At 31.1% G+C, this 20,305-nt stretch overlaps 1 protein-coding gene across 1 annotated transcript in view; it reads left to right on the top strand.

Moving 5' to 3' along the window:
• Positions 1-20,305, top strand: part of LOC129231197 (N-acetylneuraminate 9-O-acetyltransferase-like) — a 68,755-nt gene that overhangs the window by 1,101 nt on the left and 47,349 nt on the right. Inside the window, exons 2-4 of the mRNA XM_054865445.1 lie at positions 10,849-10,945; positions 16,421-16,610; positions 18,559-18,881. Coding sequence (XP_054721420.1) covers positions 10,849-10,945; positions 16,421-16,610; positions 18,559-18,881 — 610 coding nt within the window. The remainder of the gene's footprint in view (positions 1-10,848; positions 10,946-16,420; positions 16,611-18,558; positions 18,882-20,305) is intronic.

The raw sequence follows: 20,305 nt of genomic DNA, 5'->3' as shown, positions 1-20,305 counted from the left end.
TAACTTAATAATTTCTTCACAAGTCATATCTTCTCAAGGGCAGATTCAGCTTCTGGTTTTGGAGGGGGTCATTATATCGGAAGGAGGGGCGGGAACAAATTGCAGGTCAACGCTTATTGAGTGCAATTAAGTGTGCAAATGCTCAAATAGGGAGTTTGGGGAAAATTTTTTTTGAAAGATAAGCCCCCAAAATTCAGATTTAGGCAATATTGAATCATAGGCAATATTTTCGGCGTCAATGAATTCATTAACTGTAAAAGGATATTCCCAAAAAGTTATTTTGTTAATTTTATCCTACTGGATTATAAGCGATCAACTTATTGGTAAAGTGAGTAAGAACAACTGCAGAGTGCAAAGAGCATAAGCAGTTCATATGAGGGGGAACATGTCTCCTCACTTTCAAAAGCAAAGGGGTCTTGCTCCTCCAATTTCCAAGCTTAAAGTCATCAACCAATCAAAAAATGCTAGTATTGATGAATTCATGGGTTCAAACAAAGAAGAATTGACTTAATAAGTATGTGTTTTATATTTTCTTACATAACTATTATCATAAAAATTAAATTGTAACTTTGAACTGGGGGGGTGGGGGGGAGGAGTGAAAGAGGGAGTCAACTGTGACCAATTTTTGAGGCTGTGTTCCAAACTTTTTGAAGATCATTTGAACAAGAATGACGTTAAAATCAAGTAATACAGCCTAATTTTCCAACAAAAGTCAACTTAAAAGGTGCCACCCCCTAACCCCCCTACATCTCTTCTGACCCCCACTTTTTTTAGGTGCATCAGCCGCCTAAGGCAAAGAGCTTTAGTATATCTTGATTGTTCGAAGTAAGTGGGCGTTCAAAATGCTCTCAAACCTGATAATATTTATCTAAAAATTTTAGTTGAAATAAGAGATCTGGGTGTCTTGATAAATCAGGACTTCAAGTTTAGTCAACACTGCAGCATAATAAGTACAAAAGCAGCATCACTGAGGTTAGGTTTATCAGTAGATCTGTTTCAAACAAATGTAAGAAGGTTTTTCCGCTTTCGTATAGAAGTTTGGTACGACCCAGGGGCGTAGCTAAGGGGGGGTTTTGGGGACAAAACCCCCCCCCGAAAAGTTAGTCTCAAAAAAAAAAAAAGAGAAAAAGAAGAGAGAAGTGAAAGAAAAAAAAAAGAAGAAAAGGAAAAAATTCCAAGCGATTATATATATATATGTATATATATATATATATATTATATATATATATATATATATATATATATATATATATATATATTATATATATATATATATATATTATATATATATATTATATATATATTATATATATATATATATATATATATATATATATATATATATATATATATATATATATATATATAAAAGAAGTAACCCCCCCCCCCGAAAGTCGGGTCTAGCTACGCCACTGGTACGACCTCATTTGTAGTATGCTGTTAAGTTTTGGTCTCCTTATCTCAAGAAAGTAGGACCAGATTAAGGCATGGGCAGGCACGTAGCTAGGATTTTGTTAAGGGGGGGGGGTCCAAGGTTGCACGGACTTTAAAAATGGAAGCATCCTAAATCAGAAGCATTAACTGTTAGTTGTATAAATTAATACTAATCCAATCAAAACTACAATTAATGAGGATGATAAATAGCTTAATTAAGTAATGATGTAATATAAGTATGATAATTAAAGCTTTGCAATATATTTGATTTCAAAAAAAAAGAAAAAACTCATATTTATTTTCATTACAATATCAACTGTCTAATAACTCAATAAATGCTCCATAATTCCCCACTCCTGACTGTTTCGAATTAGATTTTGGACTGCATTTAATGCTTGTATGGACGAAAATGTCGCCAAGGCTCATTAAACAGAAGCTCGAAATGTTTCTTAATTCATTAAATTTTTCAGAATTCATTTAACGATAAAAAAATGGAATGATACTTCTCATCTTCATCCTTTTTTTATATTATTTTCATATAAAAGCTTAGGAAAACATTATTAAGGCTGTTCCAACAACTAAAATACATAGGAAGTGTCTTTGCTCGTTAATAAGTATTTTCTTGTGATTTATTGCCAAAATAGATATCTAAGGATCAGTTATGGTATTTACGATGAATTAAGTTAAACAGTAAAATTTCTTTGTCAAAATTTTGAACAAAATTTGAATGATAATTTGTTTATAAATACTATTTTTTAGGCCATCAAAGATATTAAACATTTTTCTTGGACATTTTCTATTTAAGCAGTTTCGCATGCAGGGTCATTTAAGAGTGATAAGAGGAAGTATTACTTTTAGAACTAAGGAAAATGAATAAATACACTTACGAACACATTGTATATACATAGTATTTTTATGTATAGTCTTTACTCCTCTTCAGGAAAACAAATAAACTAAATCAAATCCGTAGTTCTGTTCATTAAGCTGATTCAAAACAACTTCTGTGCAAAATGTTCCATTCTAAATTTAAAATTTCAATTTAAACAACAACTGTAGGGGAAATGACCGATAGTAACACTAATGAATCATCGCAACAAAATTTGACACTCTAAACCTAGTTATTTTACTAACAATATGGAAATATGAAAATTTTAAATTTCTACATTTGACGGTAGTCATCCGATTTCGATCCTTTAGGAGGTAATTTCTAAGTCATCAGATGTTATAATCTAAAGGTTTAAAAAAAGACAAATCTCTTGTAAAAACTCTGAGAAAAGGTGTAAATTAAAAATCTAGATACGATTTAAATTGATATTTTGAAATTATATAACAACTAGAAAATCGCTCGTCAAGATATGAGGGATGAAAATTGACTCCACATTTGAACGAAGAAATTGCCTGTTTGGTGACATTTTGATAGTTGACATTTTAAACCCTAACTCCAGTGGATTAACTATAAGCTTCAGTAGATAACGTTCATTGTTGACCACTTTTCGATTCTTCAGTGCCCTGAAATGACACAGTCTAACCAGTAAATCAGCTAAGTTACTGGATCAAGTTCAGCGTTCAGCCTTGTCACAATAAAGTCTTTCCCAGTATTTTAAATATTATTAAAACATGTTATCAAATTATCACGGCGTGGCGCGAGTTTCATTATTGATGACGTCAGGAGTGTTACTCAATCATTCGCTATTATATATATGAGATCAAGAATAACAACTATATTATTTTTGCATTCGGAGTCTACTGTGCTTTTTAACCATTAATGTACAGATACTTATTAAATAATTCTTGAACACAAAAAGTCAGTAAATAGCTATCAAAAAATTTGCTAAATGAAGCATATGCACGAATATTATATAGTATTTTTTTCGAAAATTGGAACTAGAAGATAGAAGAAAATATATATTTTCAGTTAAACTAATTAATAACTTTTCCTTTTGACCTCGTGAACACAATTAAGTTAAGTATTTTAAAATAATGATTTAAAATAATGCGTTAATCATTTCAAATTTAAAAAAACGGAACACATTCAAAAAATTTTTTATTGAAATCGTCATTTTTTTAAACTTTGATATCGTTGAAATCAATTTTGTTACATTAGTATTAACCTTTATTTATTCATCTTTTTTTTAAACTCCAGATGCATGTTTTTTTTCCCTTTTTTATAGATTGTATCTAAAACACAAAAGATAAAACATTTGCAAAAATTTTTGTTTCTTTTCGTTACATTTTTGCTCAGAAAGAGTGAAAGAAAAAAAATCTCTCTGTTACCTTGTGATGAAAATGAACAAATATTCAGAACGAATTTCCAGACATTAGTTTCATGGTTGTAAAAAGACATTTTATCAATGGTAAAAGTTGCGAGCTTCCGGGACACAATGATATAAGTAATCAATTATTGCTACGAAAAAAAATTATAAGTGAAATAAATTGAATTGATTAGTTAAAAAATGAAATGATATTCGATGTTATTTTTGTCTGAACAAAATTTTTAAATGCGAAAGCAATGCATAAAATTGCTCCTATTGTTAAAAAAAGAAAAACAAAAACATTAAAAAAAAACTGCAATACAACTTACCCTGTGGGGTGGGGGGGGGGGTGTCGGCTAATTTTTTTCCTATGTTTTTATGGTTCTACTCATGATTTTTCCCTTTCAACTTTGGAGGAAAACATTCGTGCTACCGACCCAATACCAATGGCAGCGATAGAAAAAGTGAATGTGCGACCTGTCATCAGAGTTCTGCACTTTCCATGACTAGGAGCCTTTAGGCACCTTCTAAAAAGACGGCGCTGTATTTATTACAAGGGCGGCTGACCCCACCGGACCCCACGACTGTCCAATAATAAAAAAAACAGAGAGCAAGTGTCGCTTTCCTCTTTGTGTGACCTTCCCGGAAAAACATTCCTGCAAAGTTCCTGTCTCCGACCATTTTCATCATTGATGACTCTCATCAATCTTTCGTTGACAACAAATGTTTGTTTACGAGCTGCCGGCGATTCCGAAATCTGAGAACCTTTTAGAAGGTTCTCAGATTTAAAACCATGCCCCTTCGAACTGCGGGGAGGGGCATGGTTTTAAATCTGAGAACTAGGAATTCACTCGCTGCTCGCTGCTGGGCGATTTTCTTGCGAGGCAGGGGACAAAGATAATGTCTCCTTTTCGGCAGGTCTGCGACGCGAACAAAGACGCGAACCACAGGTTGAAGACTTATGTCCCCCCCCTCCCCCAATTACCACCAATCCTAGAGGTTCTATTGTTCTGAACTAAACTGAACGTGAGAAAGTTGTCGATTAATAAAAATATTTAGAACAAAAAATTTTTTCCAAAAAATATTTTTTTTTGTTGGAAAATTCTGTTTATGTTAGTGCAGGAGGACAGTGACCTATCAGGAAGGGGGGGGTCCGGACCCCATGGACCCCCCCCCCTTGGCTACGTCCCTGGCATAGGGCACGGGCCCAGGGCACCAACATTTTGGGGGCCCAAATGTGTAGCTAAAGTTTTTGAAAATTAAGCAAAATCAAATTGCACCATAACAAAAGCAAATATTAAGTCTAGAAAAAAAAAATTCTATTTTAAAATTATAACCTCTCTTCTCAAATCATTACAAGCCTTATATTATATTTTATTACATTTTAATTATTATATAAGAGATATTTTTGTTATTTACGTTCTATTGCTACTAGGAAGTTCAGAAACATCTCATTTTATAATATTTTTGCAATTTATAATGGAATGTAAAACATTGCCATATTTAGCGTTGATGTAGTAAATACTGAAGTCTCAAAATATTTTATTAATATCTACCATAAGGTAGGGGAATGGGGGAGGTTGGGGGTACCAAATAAAGTTCGTGCTCAGTATTCTCAAAAGTGTTAGTCGGGTCCTGCAAGAAAGATATTTTTTTATTGGAACGGGTTCCAAGAAGGGCTATCAGACTAGTAAGAAGACTAATAAGATAAATAAATACCTTTGTGCTGAATAGTAAAGTCAGAACAAACAACGTAAGTAGAAGCACAAATTTGTAAATTACTGCAGACACGTGTTTCGGCGTTACAGGGAACGCCTTTTTCAATGCAAAAAATAATGAGCTTATGGATGAAAAGACATCCGACAAAAGCTGTTTTGTCGGATTTGTTGCTTTTGTCGGATGTCTTTTCATCCATAAGCTCATTATTTTTTGCATTGAAAAAGGCGTTCCCTGTAATGCCGAAACACGTGTCTGCGGTAATTTACAAATTTGTGCTTCTACTTACGTTGTTTGTTCTGACTTTAGTAAGAAGACTTTCAAATTTGCAGTATGATACCAAAAAACAAAAGTTTTAATATGTATAGCCTGGAGCGAAGTAGAGTCAGACGGGACATAGTTCATTTCTTTAAATTTATCAAAATGAAAGTTATTTTTGCAAATTAAATTTTTGCACGGAAAGCAGAACAAGAGATCATTCTTTTAAGCTATTTTAATCTCAGACTAGCCTGGAAATTAGGAAAATGTACTACATCAGTAATGTTATGGGTACATGGAACAGCTTGGATAGCTTTAAGAGGGTCATTGATCTTTATCGAGGACTAATAAATTGACTAGTACCACCCTAACGAAGCCCAGTGCCTGTTGCTGGTCGTCGCATTCATATTTGCATTTGTATAATTTCTATAAGTTTCATGAAAGTCTGAGACGTTCAAGTTGAAGGCAATTCCATGATAAGGTCAACCAGATGATCAAATTTTCAAAATTAAAATTTCTAAACAAATGAGGTGTCATTTTAAAGGTAAAAAGTTGTATATTTTGAAATGCCTGTCTAAAATTTGATCACTTCAGTTATAAATAAGTTACAGGAGGTTAAACTAAGGTCAACATCTTGAGTATTTTCAAACCATATTTGGTGACTCTCAAAGAAATTCTGTTTTTTTTTCCAAAAAATACGTACTAATATTATGAATTGAGATGAATAACCATTTAAAGAGACAATGTGTTGCTAGTGATGTTGCAAAAATGTGTCAAAATATGATTCATTTTGATTTATAAAAGAATTCCTCTGGGGTACATTAAGTGTTTTACGTCCAACACCAAAATGTGCAGTTAATTATGCTGAGCCAATAATTTTAAAGCTACATGCATGTATTTTTGGGTACAAAGTAAGATTTTCAATCTCATTGATGTAACCTATTTTCATTTTGTAACAAGTGAATATTTTTTACTAAAATCTAGGTGTCGGACGTAAAAATTTTTTAAAGTCCGATACCATTTACGTCCAACACTGTTACATACCTTTAAACAACATATGTTTTCAACTGTGTTTCTCCTTTTTTTGCCTTTAATTTCAAAGTTAAAGTGAAACATGCATAAAAAAACAACTTAGTGAATTTACTGTATATAACATTTAGGGTTGATAGAGGTAAGTAAGACTCCTTTTGAGAAAAGGTGTGTTTAATGAACGTAATATAGTTGATTAAGATCAATTTTGGCAAATTTGCCAAAACTATAAGTGGAAAAAGAAATTGGAAACACTAAATGATTGCATCTATGTAAAGTTGGCTAAGGAAGAACCATTATCAACATTCAATCCATATAAATCTTGATGGTTTCCTTTCAGGTAAGTTTCACAAATAACTAGAGACGTACCGAGTAGCACTTTGGCCGTGTAGCAAGTACTCGGCCTTTCACTGCTCAGCCGAGTGCCGAGTTATGGAGTATTCGGCCTTTCACTACTCGGCCGAGTTACCGAGTACCAATTATGTTTTAAGAAGAGCCACCGACACACACATGATGAATTTTGAACTTATTGGAATAGTAGTATAGACCTCCTTGTCCATATAATAGTTTTTAAAACTAAATTCCTGCTGAAATTTAACTACGCATTATTTAAAAATTTTTGTTTATGTCAAAAATTTTCCAAAAAAAATATTTTTAAAATTAAAAATAAATAAATAAAAGGTATGATTAATCAAGTTGGAATCAAAACAAATTATACCAATCTATTATAGTTCTAGTCCGCAAAACATAAATAATTTTTAAAAGCAAATAAAACAAATATGCAGGACACACACATGTTTCTGCGTTACAAAGAATGTCTTTTTCAGAGCATAAAATGTGAGCTAAAGAAGGTAAAGACATTCGACAAAAAAATCCGACTTTTGTCGGATGTCTTTAAATCCACGAGCTCACATTTTGTGCGGTGAAAAAGAAATTCCTTGTAATGCCAAAACACATGTCTGCAGCGTTCCTGCACTGTGCTTTTAAGGTTGCTTTATTTCCTTTTATTTTTAAGCAAAGGTATTTTTATATTTCTTATAAATAATTTTTGTTTGTAGCAAAAATCCATTTTTAATATAAAATTCCATATTTTCTACACTTATCTTTTTTGCACAATTTAATAAGTTTTATTAACTTTGGGGACATTAAAATAAAGATTTATTCCATTGAAGCATTACAAACTTCATTATTCTCAAAATTTAAATTTGACTTGTAAATTAGAATTGTAAATGATTGCAGAATATTATATATGCTTGCGCTTTTTTATAAATCTTAATATCTGTCTTGTACAATATTCAATTTTTTGCAACTACTCGGTATTGGCCGAGAATCTGAATAACTAATCACCAGGCTTTTGTAGCTGAACTATAAATTTCTACTAAGTCATCATAGTTGTCTTGTATTTCACTAATACAAATATTTCATCAGAGTTGCTTTTGATTTTCAAATCCTCACTGTTACAGAGTTTAAGCCGAGTTTAAAAAATCCTTTAGCAAAAAAGCTAAAATTGGAGAAAAGTCTTAAGCAAAATGCTAAAATTCAGGCTTGACATCTTTGAAGAAATAAAATGCGCAATAGGTAATATCTTTTAAAAATTCAAAATAAAATAAAAAATTCAGAATTGTTCTCAGTATTGAAAGAGCAATTTTTTTTTTTTTTTGAAAACCCCCAACATTGCATTTATTGGTGAGGGGGGGGGGGAAACATAATGCTCATTAAGACAAAATACTGTTGAACTTAATAGCAGTTTATACATGTTAGATAAGATTTATAGTAAGATTAAGTTCAGTATCGCCATGCTAGCTTCCTCTCTCTAACTGTCCACCTTTTTCTCATTATATTGGAGCAAAAATGCGAAAATGCCTTGTTCTATTATCGCAATTTGGATAGTATTTTCTCATTTTGCGAAAAATGCGACCATAGCTGAAACCTTGCACTGTTATGGGGGGAACCACTTAGCCCATAGTGTGGGAACCTCTTATTGCGAAATTTTACGAGGTAAGTGGTGCCGCTCCTCTAATACAGTTTTAAATAATACTTGATTCAAAAATTCTGATTGCAGTATGCACTTTAAGTTAAACTGTACATGAATGTTTAATGATCATAAAAAAATAAATGCTAACCAGGAAACACTTCTTTGAAAAATGCTGCTTAAACTCGCCAAAAAATATTTTTCAGATTTTTTTTTTTGACTAAGTTTTCTGAATTAGAAAAAAAAATCCATCTAGCCCAAATATCTGTAAAACTAATCACTGTGATGAACCATGACATGATCAATGTAAAAAAGTATAAAAACCATATGCATATTTCAGTTTTTGGGGGTAACCTACTTACCCCAGTGTCTCACTTCACCCAATCAACCCTACTTTTGAATTTTCTTGGTAAATTTTGTTTCAGTATATGTAACTTATAATTTACATATTCATAAGTGTGATCATTGTTATGTATACATTTAAGAGCAATAGTTTACGTTCCAATATGAACAATTTACGTCCGACACCAAAAATTTACGTTCGACACCAAGCTAAAAATATTTTTAAAATAATTTTATTTTTTATAATATCAGTTGAAAACTGTGAAATATGCTTCAATCATAAGTATACTTTAGAATGAAGCTGTTTTTATAATTAAAATGTAAGCCAATTCACAGACTTTTAATAATTTTTAATTGAACCATCAGTTTTAATATTTGTGTGTTTACGTCCGACACCAACTCTTTAAATTTTTAATTTATACTTTAGGGATCTATTTTGAAAAACTAACATGATTTTTTATTCAGTGTGATGTAGTAAGTATTTTATAAATAAATTTGATCATTTTGGAACAGTTTTTGGTAAATGGAATTAAAAATGAGAAATTTTTCTTCATTTTTTTCTTTCGACACCATGGAATTGCTCTTGAGATTTTTTATTTTTGGTTGATTTGTCATGGAATGACCTATAAATAAAATACAACTTCACTTTTAATTTCAAGAGGTTGAATATTTTCTATTTTGATTTTTTCTGCACTCTCGTTATCCAGCAAAATTTCTTCTTTTCACTATGTCTCTCACCTAAATGCCGAAGTCTCCTCAATCTAATTCGTCTAAAATCGTTTTTGCTTTTAGAGCTTAGAACTACTTAAATTAAAGTGTGTAGCACCAAACTATGGTAAAAATAGTTTGCATTCTGTCTATCCCAATGCTGTTTCTGAAGATGCACTAAAGTTCTGCATTTGCACACTGCTGCAATTTTCCCTCATTAAAAATAATCCAGTAACAGCATTTTGATGAAAAAAAATGACCTACCTACCTTCGGGAATTTTAGACTTTTAATAACTAAAAAATGTAGTTGGTGATAATGGCAGTGAGTGTAAGGGACATGTAATTTTACAATTCATTTGAGAAGCTACACCTACTGTATAAGCTTATTTGACTAGAGGTTTGATTTTTTAAAATCTGAACTTGTAATGAATAGCTTTTAAAAATGAATTAAAGTAAAAAATGTAAGCAAATAAAATCATACAAAAATCAAACATAACTGATATTGAATTTAGTTTAAATACTCTATTTTTCATTTCAAACGTGTAAAAAAAATATTTCTACTATTAACTAAGTTATGGGAAAACGTAAAACAAATAGAATAAATTGTAAATCTTTTCCAGAGGTCAAAAATTCATCATTATTCAGTCCAACTGTACGTGTAAATCAGTTGGCTTAGTTTTTGTTATCAGATGGCTGCAGTACTGCGCAGAGCCATGTTCATCGGACCATAAGACTGGACCCCCCATGAAACTTTTACTCCTCTTATGCTAACCTAGGGCCCTTGTTTCTGACTAGGCTGATATGGCATCTTTTCGACGCTGGATGACTGTGTAACTTAGAAACAAGCTCAAGTTTATTTAATCTCATTTCTATTGCTACAATTTGAGCTGAACAAAATGAACATTTAAACAAAGTGTATATGTTTGAGTGTGTGTTTAAATGATTTTTTCAATTCTTACTTCCAGTAAAAGATTAAAAATTTACCCTGAAAATTATAGTTGAAATTTCTTTGCTTTTTTTCATTTTAAATTAATTTGTTTTTCTTTATTTTGAATTTGAGATTAGCTTGTGTGTAAACCACTTTTTATTTTAAATTACTGTTAAAATTTATTAATAAGGCCATTAAATTTGTTTTAGGAATTGATTCATGTAAATGGCTACTTAGTGATGGGCGTTTTCAAGGATTTCAAGTCTGGCAGCCATATGGGTGCATGATGCATTCATATACTTCATCGTAAGTATTCTCAATTCTGTTTCTCTTGGGATATTAAGTTTTTTTTTTTGTGTAAGCATTTTGAAAAGATATATATATATATATATATATATATATATATATATATATATAAAACTTAGTGTAGTAAATCGCAGATGTACAGTATGGGACTCCCAAATCCGGAATGCTCGAGACTTCAACCTTTCTGGATTTTAGGATTTTCCAGACTTTTTCTGACTAAAAAAATAGTGAAAACTCTCCTGTCATGTGGTACTTGTCACCTTCTTCCTGGTTTCACTATTGTTCACGCTGAATTTATTTTTTGACAAATCAAATGAAAGTGTACTTCATTAGGCTAAAACTAAAATCAGATAATTTGCAACGGGCGTACAGTCCGCTGATGTTGCCTTTGATTGTTATACAAGCAGTGGCGTATATATGTTTTTATTTTGGAGGAGGCCGATACAACAACAGGGTGGCGACAGATCAGGGAAATCAGGGAGATCAGGGAAAAGTCAGGGAACTTTATTAATCAGGGAAAAGTCAGGGAAATATCAGGGAGTTTTGAAAAAATAACAAAAAATCAGGGAAAATTTATTTTATGAAGAAAAATTTTTTTTTTTTTTGCTTTACAAAATTAAGTACTCTAATTCCCTACGCATTTTCTGCCAATGATCTGTTTAAAAAAAAGGTAAAATTAATGAGGTGTGGTTATACACTGCCGCATATTTGTGCATTTTTTTTCCTCAACGTCAAAGTATTGAATCTTACTTATTAACCAAAGGATGAACTTCCTAAGATTGCTTCTGTGTCTGTTAGGTTGTTTATTTTACCTAGCTTGAAATTTCCTTTTACGCTTTCAATGCTACGTAAAATAAACAACCATACAGGCAAAGAGGAAGCCTTCATTAATGCCTTAGCTTCTTTGCCTTTATTCCGTTGTCTTGAAGTGATTAGCGTACTGTAATCACGATCTCAAGAAGAAATCTTTGGTTTTTGAATTAATACTATAAAAGCTTAAAAGTTATCACTTCTTTGCATTTTCAATTTAATTGCTAAAACTGAACTTTCAATAAAAAAAACTTTGTTTTTTGCCGTTATACTATTTGTTGCCACCGCAGATTATAAGGGTTTTCTTTTCTTCAGACTTAAGTGATTCTTTAATTTTATAACCAAGTTGTATTCTTTTATATGTTTTGAAATTAACTAATTGCTTTTTTTCTTCTTGCATTTCAAAGTTTTTTGTTACAAAAGCAATCTAAGATTTTTTTTTTCATTACATACTGAAATGATTTTAAATAGAGTTAACTTGTGTACTTAAGTAAAATTTTTTTTTATTGTTAAAATGCTGTATTCATTCATTAAAACCTATGTTCTTGATTAGAGAAAAGCTCCCTATGAATGGATGTCAAATGGTTTCATCTGTTTTGCATAAATATTCTATTCTTTCACTATTACTTGTTATTCTTGCAACAATTATTATACTGTTTGAAAACTTAGTTCAAAATGACTTTAATTACTTTTTAGTTCTATCTTAAATACACATATGTTTTTAAGAGTAATTTTAATAGTTTCTTAAAATTCTCATGCTAAGTGGTTTCTGGAAGTGAAGTTTTTTTTTTTAAATTTTCTATAATCTTTCCATTGTAGAAAAATTTAATGTACTGTTTTGTAGGTTCCCTCCCCCCCCCCCAAAGATTGACTTGATATATTTTTTTAACCATTTTATTAAAAAAAAAAAAGTAACATCTTTTGAAAATATATCTTTAGTTCAACAACTTTACACAGCTTAAAACGTTAAAAATACTGCATTTTATACAGATATACAATGGATTTCAAGTAGAGCAAAGAAAGAAAACCATTATCATTGGTAACGTAAATCAGGGAAATTTGGTGAACTTAATCAGGGAAATCAGGGAAAAGTCACGGAACTTTTTTTCACAGTTCCTGTCGCCACCCTGAACAAAGATTAGATCCCATCTCCCTTTTTTTTTTTCCGTTGGTTCAAGTCTCTTTCTTTGGGGGGGGGGAGGAGAGTGACAATGCCCTCATCTTCACTTTTTTTCGAGGTGAGGCAATGAATTCATATAGTCACTCTCATCCAGTGGCGCAACCAAATAATAGTTTCAGGAGGGCACTCTTAAAAAATTGTCACTTCTCATGGGAAGAGGTGAGGGGGAGGGGTGTCCTCCTCTGGAATTATTTTGAAATTGTGTTCCTAAGAACGCAGTTTTAGACAGTCTCTGATAATGGTACAGGGAAGGAAAATTCGAGAGGCCTTTTGCGGAACTTTTTAGAAATTGAAATCTTAAAAACGCCATTATAGATTATAGTTGTTGATGTTAGGGTTATGAAAGAAATAGGACTTTTTGAAGTTGTCCCCGCTCGATTTTTTAAAAAATCAATCTAAATCAATCACGCCTCTGCCCAATTTTTCGAAAAGTTCTAAAATCGCAGTTTCTGCCTAACTACCATGGGGCTCTCCCCAAAAACTATTTCGAAATTGATGTCCTAAAAAACGAATGTGGAGGGATTAAACGCTCTCCACCTTAAACTTTTGGGAATTGTAGTTGTTTCACATTCAGATTTTATGCAGAAGTGGTCGGGCCCTCGTCCAAAATTTTTACGTAATTGAAATCTTAAAAACGCTACTGTGGACCATAATTAGTAACGCTAAGGGTTTGGTAATTTTTCGAAATTGAAGCTCCTCAAAAGCAATCTTAAACGATTTTCAATGCTTTTAGAAGGCAAGGCGTTTGGTAACTGTTCCCTGGAAATTTTTCGACAATGAAGCCCTGAAAACAAGATTTGAGACGCTCTTTAATGGTTTTGGTGGGGGGAGGGGGCTTGCAAAGTGTAGTATTTTGAAGAGTTTCTTATTTATAGGTAGACTAGGAAAAAAAAAAAATGGGACCTGTGGGGGATGAAAGAAATTGAACTTGTTGGATTTAATTACCCGATCAATACTAAGCAACTTTTGAATTTTTTATTTTAAGAGTCTTTTCAAAAGCAATTTAGATTTTTTCCCAACATTAGGCAACCTTTGGAAAGGAAGAGTTCGAGAATCCTCCCCTGAAAGGTAAAACGCATTTTCAGGTTATCTTTGGAGAAGTTTAGAGGTAAGGAGCGGATAGAGATCTCCCTTCGAAATTCCCCCCCCCCTTTTACCTGGGTTCATATCTAGTGCAAACTGACCTAAATCCAGAATTTCATCCAGATCTGTGACCCTCAAGGTCGTGTCATTTGGTAGTTAGATTTTTACAGCGATATTTTAAAGTTTATTTTTACTACAGTAGAAAACCATTATAACTCACACCTCTGGACCTGAGCTTTGTATGAGTTTTTGCATTATATAGATAATTTCCCAAATTTTAAAACTGATATTCAGAATGTATCTATATATTTACGCCTCAGAATGAGTCATAACCACAATGAGTATTAAAGCACTAATTATACAATATAAAATCTATATTATCTTTCACAAATAAATATGTTTCACAATTTAAAGAAAGTGAATCATCCTGCACTTCTGCTAGCTTCATGGTTTGTATAACAGCTACATTTTCTATAGCAGTCCGGCTGTTTTTTTTTTTCTGCTTGGATTAATTTTTTTTCAAAAGCTTTGCCCTGAGATCAAAAGATGAAAAACAGTTTCAAAGATTAATTTTCCTAAGAATTTTTGTGTTTGCAGGGTGGAGTAAAGGGCTTTTTCTAGTTGCAATATTTTTTGTTTACATTTTGTCCATTTTTGAAATTGTGCATATTCCTTAATTCTTGCTTTTATTCTTGAACAATTATATTGAGGTTTAATTTTTAATTCTTGTAGCATTATTGCATTCAACATTTTAAAATGATATTGAATTTTCATGCCCTCAGCTGTCTAAAAAATCTTTGCACCTCAAAGATGTGTTAGTTTTGTATCCAGAATATTTTAACATGAGCTGGAATTTACATTCCCTTAATTGTCTAAATGATTTTGTATCTGGAATTCGGCATTTCCTGCACTTACTGGGTATTCAAGTGTTGTACTCTACTCTAGTCTAGGTTAATGTGAGATTAACTGAAGTATTTAAAAAAAGTTATTTTTCAAAATGAGCAAATTGGGAATTTAGTTTGAAAATTGCTGCATATAAAGAAATAACAACATATTTTATAATATAGCTCATACTTAAACGTCATTTTTCATTTCGTACTGTACTCTAAAAATAACTTGTACCTCTAAAAAAAACGGAAAATTATCACTTTGCGCTATATATGGGGCAAAGGGAAAAGTAAACTAAAAGTGCCCCTTAGATCAAAGTAATAACTAAATATTTTTTTTATTTCAGTATTTTCAGTCTGATTATTTATGATATTTTTTCATTGAATAAATAAAAAAAATGATTCAATACATGAATAAAAAATGAGATAATTATAAAAGATATAAATAAATAAACGTGTAAGTGTAAATTTTTGTGGGAAGAAGCAACGAGTGAGTAAATTAGTCATTGATGAATCAATAAGTGAAGGAATAAATTAATGAATGTGTGTATAACTTAATGAATGAATCAATAAATAAATCAATGACTTTACATACATTAAGGGGCGAATAATTGACTGACATACATTAAGGGTGAATAATTGAAATTTTTCTGTTTCAGTTTACCTCACATAGAGTGAACAATAGGATGGTTCAAAATTACATTAAAAAAAAGTTTCTCCTAGATACCAGGACACCCCTCATATTTTTAGACTTGTGGATAGTAATATACTGGAAGAATTTTAGCTTCCTATTTCAGCTGAAAGAGGGTACTCAACCTCCTTCCCTCAAACTTCATCAGTATGGGGAGAGGGGTTAAAAAAATAGATTGAAATGAAAAAACAATGCTACATATTATAATATACATGAGTATTATACATATACATTGCAATAAAATAATTTACAAAAAACAGCTGGGGAAATTAGATGTTTCTAAATTTGTGACATTTTCTATGCTACAGCTAATGTTAAATTGAGGGGTCATTGAGCACCGTCTTAAAATTTGAATAAGAAGCTAAAACTTTTACAGCATAATACTATTAGTAAGTCTAAAAAAATTAGGGTGTGTCCTGAACTCTAGCTGAAAAAAAAATTTTTTTGAAATTTTTTTTTCTAGCCGTGTTTAAAATCAAACCATTGCTAACATTACTTATTTAATAAATACTGCACTGAACATCAGTAGATCGCAATTAATATTTGAAAGGTAAAAGCAAGAACTTAATCATTTTTTAAAAACTAAAGTTATTTTTGATATATCACATAATATTGCAATATCAGTATCGAATTTTGAAATGGTCCCATATTATTACCATGTAGCTTAGTATTAATAGCTATAAACAATAACATGGTTGAAATATTACCAGATAGGTGGCATCACCAACCCAGTACCACTTTACCATTTCACTTTGCCCCATATTCCCCAACCTTGTTTCACTCACTTCCACTGTGTTTTAATATGTTTTTACTTTTTTTTCCAGAGATTCTCAAATGTGTCTTAGATATATTGCATATTGGGGAGGAAAGACACATGTTGTTTTCATTGGAGATTCACGCATACGTCAACTTTTTTATGGCTTTGTAACAATGGTTAGTCCCAAGTATGAAATGCAAGAATTAATTGCTCACAAAGATTTGCATTATATTGATGAAGAACTCAAGTTTAAAGTAGTAAGTTTCTTAAGTTTTACTTTTAATTTTAAAAATATTAAAAGTGTTTATTCAATTATGCTGTGACATTTATAAATATTTAAAAATCTAAATATGAACATTTTACTCTCAGTATTTGATCTGTTAGCATGTTTTTTTTTCTCTCTACCCAACAGTTTTTCAGAAATTTTGTGTTGAACTTTGATATTGCGGTAAATTTATTTTATTAAAATTGCTGATTGAATTTTTACTTCTTAAAAAAAATCAACTTCTTACAAAAGGTGCATGTAATAATATTTAATGCATAAACAAAAAAAGGGGGGGGGGGTAAGTTTTGGTGCCCATAATACAATTTAATATTCATTAAGTTAAGGAAATTATTTACCTAAATATAAGTTAAGCAACCTAGAGTCCATAAAAAAAGTTATATTTTGTGTTTTTTCATCAATTTTCTTTTTTTCATCAAGTTTTCAATATCTTATTTCTGCTATTTTGACAATTTTTGCAATTGGAAGTATGCATCTAGGACTAACGGTTGCAAAAATAGAGTTTGTTATATTAATATAGGTTAGACGGTTACAAGCTGTCTGTATGTAATCTCCCTAGAAAAAAAAAAGGATAGGGTGCTTGTATAAAAAAAAAGGCCCCATATCCAACTCCAGTTTCAGGTAGCTCTTAAAACTATCAAAAGGGCAGCAGGGTGCGCAAAAAGTATTTGAGATTTACTTATTATTTTTATTTATGTTTTCTGTTTCATAACACATTCAAAACACTTTCTGTAGTGTGTAAGTCCTTCCAAGAAAATGTGAAGCTGTATGAATGACTGACGCTTTACTTATACTCATGATAATTTTTTTTTTTTCAAGAACATTAAAAAGACTGGGAATGATATAGACCTGCAAGGCTCCCAGCTTGGAAAGGCCTCGGGACTTAAAGGCCCTCAAATGAAGACTTAAAAATTAAGCATTTTTCAAAGAAAGCCTCTTTAAGCATTTTGCAGAAGACCTCTCAAGCTCATTGCACTGCTACTGGAAATGATCATCTTTATGAACTCATTTAGAGTTTCAACAATGTTCCTCGAGAATGAAAAAATGGTTATATCTGGAATTTTCTTCGAGATTTTGGAGCATTTACTGCCCCTACTGTTTTCCTCGTCAATTTTTTCATCCTGAAGCAACCCTAAGAACCTTCATCACCTCATGTGGCATCAGGATTCTTGCCAAGATCGCGTGATGAAAGTCATGAGGCAAAACACTTCTTTATAAGGCAACATAGATAGCACTCTTTTTACCAAAAAAAAAAAGTCATAGAAGGGTAAATTTATCTTTAGGACAAGGCAAGCAGGACCAGGCTCCTTTTGAAACCAAAAAAAAAAAAGCATGTTGGGAAAACATTGAATGTAGAACGTAATAATTTATTGCAGGAAATATTTAAGTACAAATTAAAATTTGTTTCATGTATGAAAATTTCAGGTTTGTGTTATCTGCTTGAGCACATATTTGTGCATTTTCCTGTAATATGGTTAGTTGAGGTTTTGAAATAAAATTAAAATGGACTTTCATACCTAAACATTTTACTAAGATTTAAATGTTAAAATTTCATCTAGTCATTTAATAATTTTAAAAGTGCATGATGTAGATTTCTTGTCAAGCTATTTAATGTTTTTTTTTTTTTTCAGAATTCTTAATTTACTAAGTAAATATATATATGTACTTCTTTGTTTATTTATAATGCTGGATCCAGAGATCAATGCTTTAATTTGTCACTTTCAATTCTACAAAATAATAAATAAAGAGGTGACAATGAAATACATATGGTCATGCATGTTCATTATCTTTCATCTAACAAATAGAATATGTAAAAAAAATATATAATTAGGGTTCAGACAATTAAAAAATATGTAATCTACTTTTTTGCAGATTGTTTTGGAAATTTTTTTGACAGCATTTATCTTTTTATTATGTTCTAGGATTTCCTTTGGGCTCCAATGGTAAATGAAACAATGTTTAATATATATAAGCCCTGGATACAAGACAGTCGAACCAGACCTTCTCTTATAGTAACAGGCAGTGGTGCCTGGGCAATAAAAACAAGCAATGCAAGCATCGAAATGTATGGAAGTTATCAAAGAAATTTGACACAATTAGTTCCTATTCTCAATGCTTTGACTCCAATCACAAAAGTATTGTGGGTTTTGCAAGATCCTGTTAAAACTGAAAAATTACATCCATCTAGAAAAATGATCACAAATGAACAAATTGATATGTATAACAAAGCTGCTATGGATTTGCTGTAAGTTTGTTTTATCTTTAAAAACTTGTTTTGAATCAGTTGGAAAACCAGTGGTTTCTCTCTCTGTAAAACAGAATATATTTTTTAAAAAAATGATTGTAAATTTATAGACTCATCCAGGGGTGGATGGAGCCGGTGGGTAGTTGATGCCTCTATTTTGGCCGCATTGAGTTTTACTATTGAATCATATAAAAATTAATCCATAATTTTTTTCTTTTCTTTCTCTTCTTTTAAATTAAAAAAAAATATTTATTTTTTAAAAAATTATTATTTAAATATCTATGTCAATATCATAATAAACTGGTTTCTCAATGACTCAATAAAATCGCTGCAAGAAAAGTAATGGTTACAAAATTAAAATAAAAACTCTACAAACTCATGGTGTTTCATTACAGATGTTTTTCTGTGTATGGGTAAATTCATCGATCAAAAAGACAACTGAATCTCAAAGTGAATTTATGTGTGTGCACTGTTTGAATCATTCTCTTGAATCTCTAATAAGCGCTCTCTTGATTTTGTACAAATGTAAATTTTTTTTTTCTATCATTCATTTTGGATCGCATATTTTCAATTAAAGTAACAAAATTAATGATTTCCAATTTACAACTTTTTACAATACCTAATTCCCAGAAAAATAATTGTGTTAAGCAACAGAAAGTTTCAGACTAATTAATGAACCGAAGCCTGTGTGAGTTGCTTTCATCCAGTTTCTTATTATCTACATTTGAATGATATTTAAAAAGTTCTGAAATATTTCCTTTTTTTTCTCTGTTTATATCCATTTTCAAATTTATATCCAGTGAAATTTTGTTTGTTGTTTTTGTAGAATATGATCTTAAAATTGTAGAATATCATAATCTATTATTATTACTAATAGCAAATTGAGTATTTACTAATTTCTGTGCTGCGTACATACTTTTTAGAAAATGGCTACTAAAAATGTATAAGTGGTTGCTATTTTTTGTGACTTCAGTTGCCAGTGACTACGATTCAGAATTCCTAGTCTAGAGCTTTCATTGGGGTTCTATTGTAGAAGGGTTATTCCATATTGACAAACGTAACATTCAGAGACTCTGTTTTGTTGCATAACGTGAGTTTTAAACTTCTAATAATTATTTAGTTGTGGTTTTGTGGAATTTTGTGAAAGAAGAAAACTTCTGCATAATACTCATGCAGTAAAACACACTATAAATCACATAAATTGGTTTTTGAAACTAAATTACAATAGTGTGAAAAAAGTAACATTTTTGCAACCTTGAATTTGCAACATGAAATTCAGCTCTCAATTTCTCTAAGGGGTTTGGGTAGATATTATTATAAAAACAATTCAATGCATTATTTTCATTCATTAACTTCATTTTTCATGCAGTATAGTACTCATTTTTCTTATAATGTAACAGAAATGAATATTTGTTCAAAATATG

Source organism: Uloborus diversus, chromosome 10, assembly GCF_026930045.1.
Source record: "Uloborus diversus isolate 005 chromosome 10, Udiv.v.3.1, whole genome shotgun sequence".
NCBI lineage: Eukaryota > Metazoa > Arthropoda > Arachnida > Araneae > Uloboridae > Uloborus > Uloborus diversus.
This window is presented reverse-complemented; position numbering and strand designations above follow the sequence as displayed.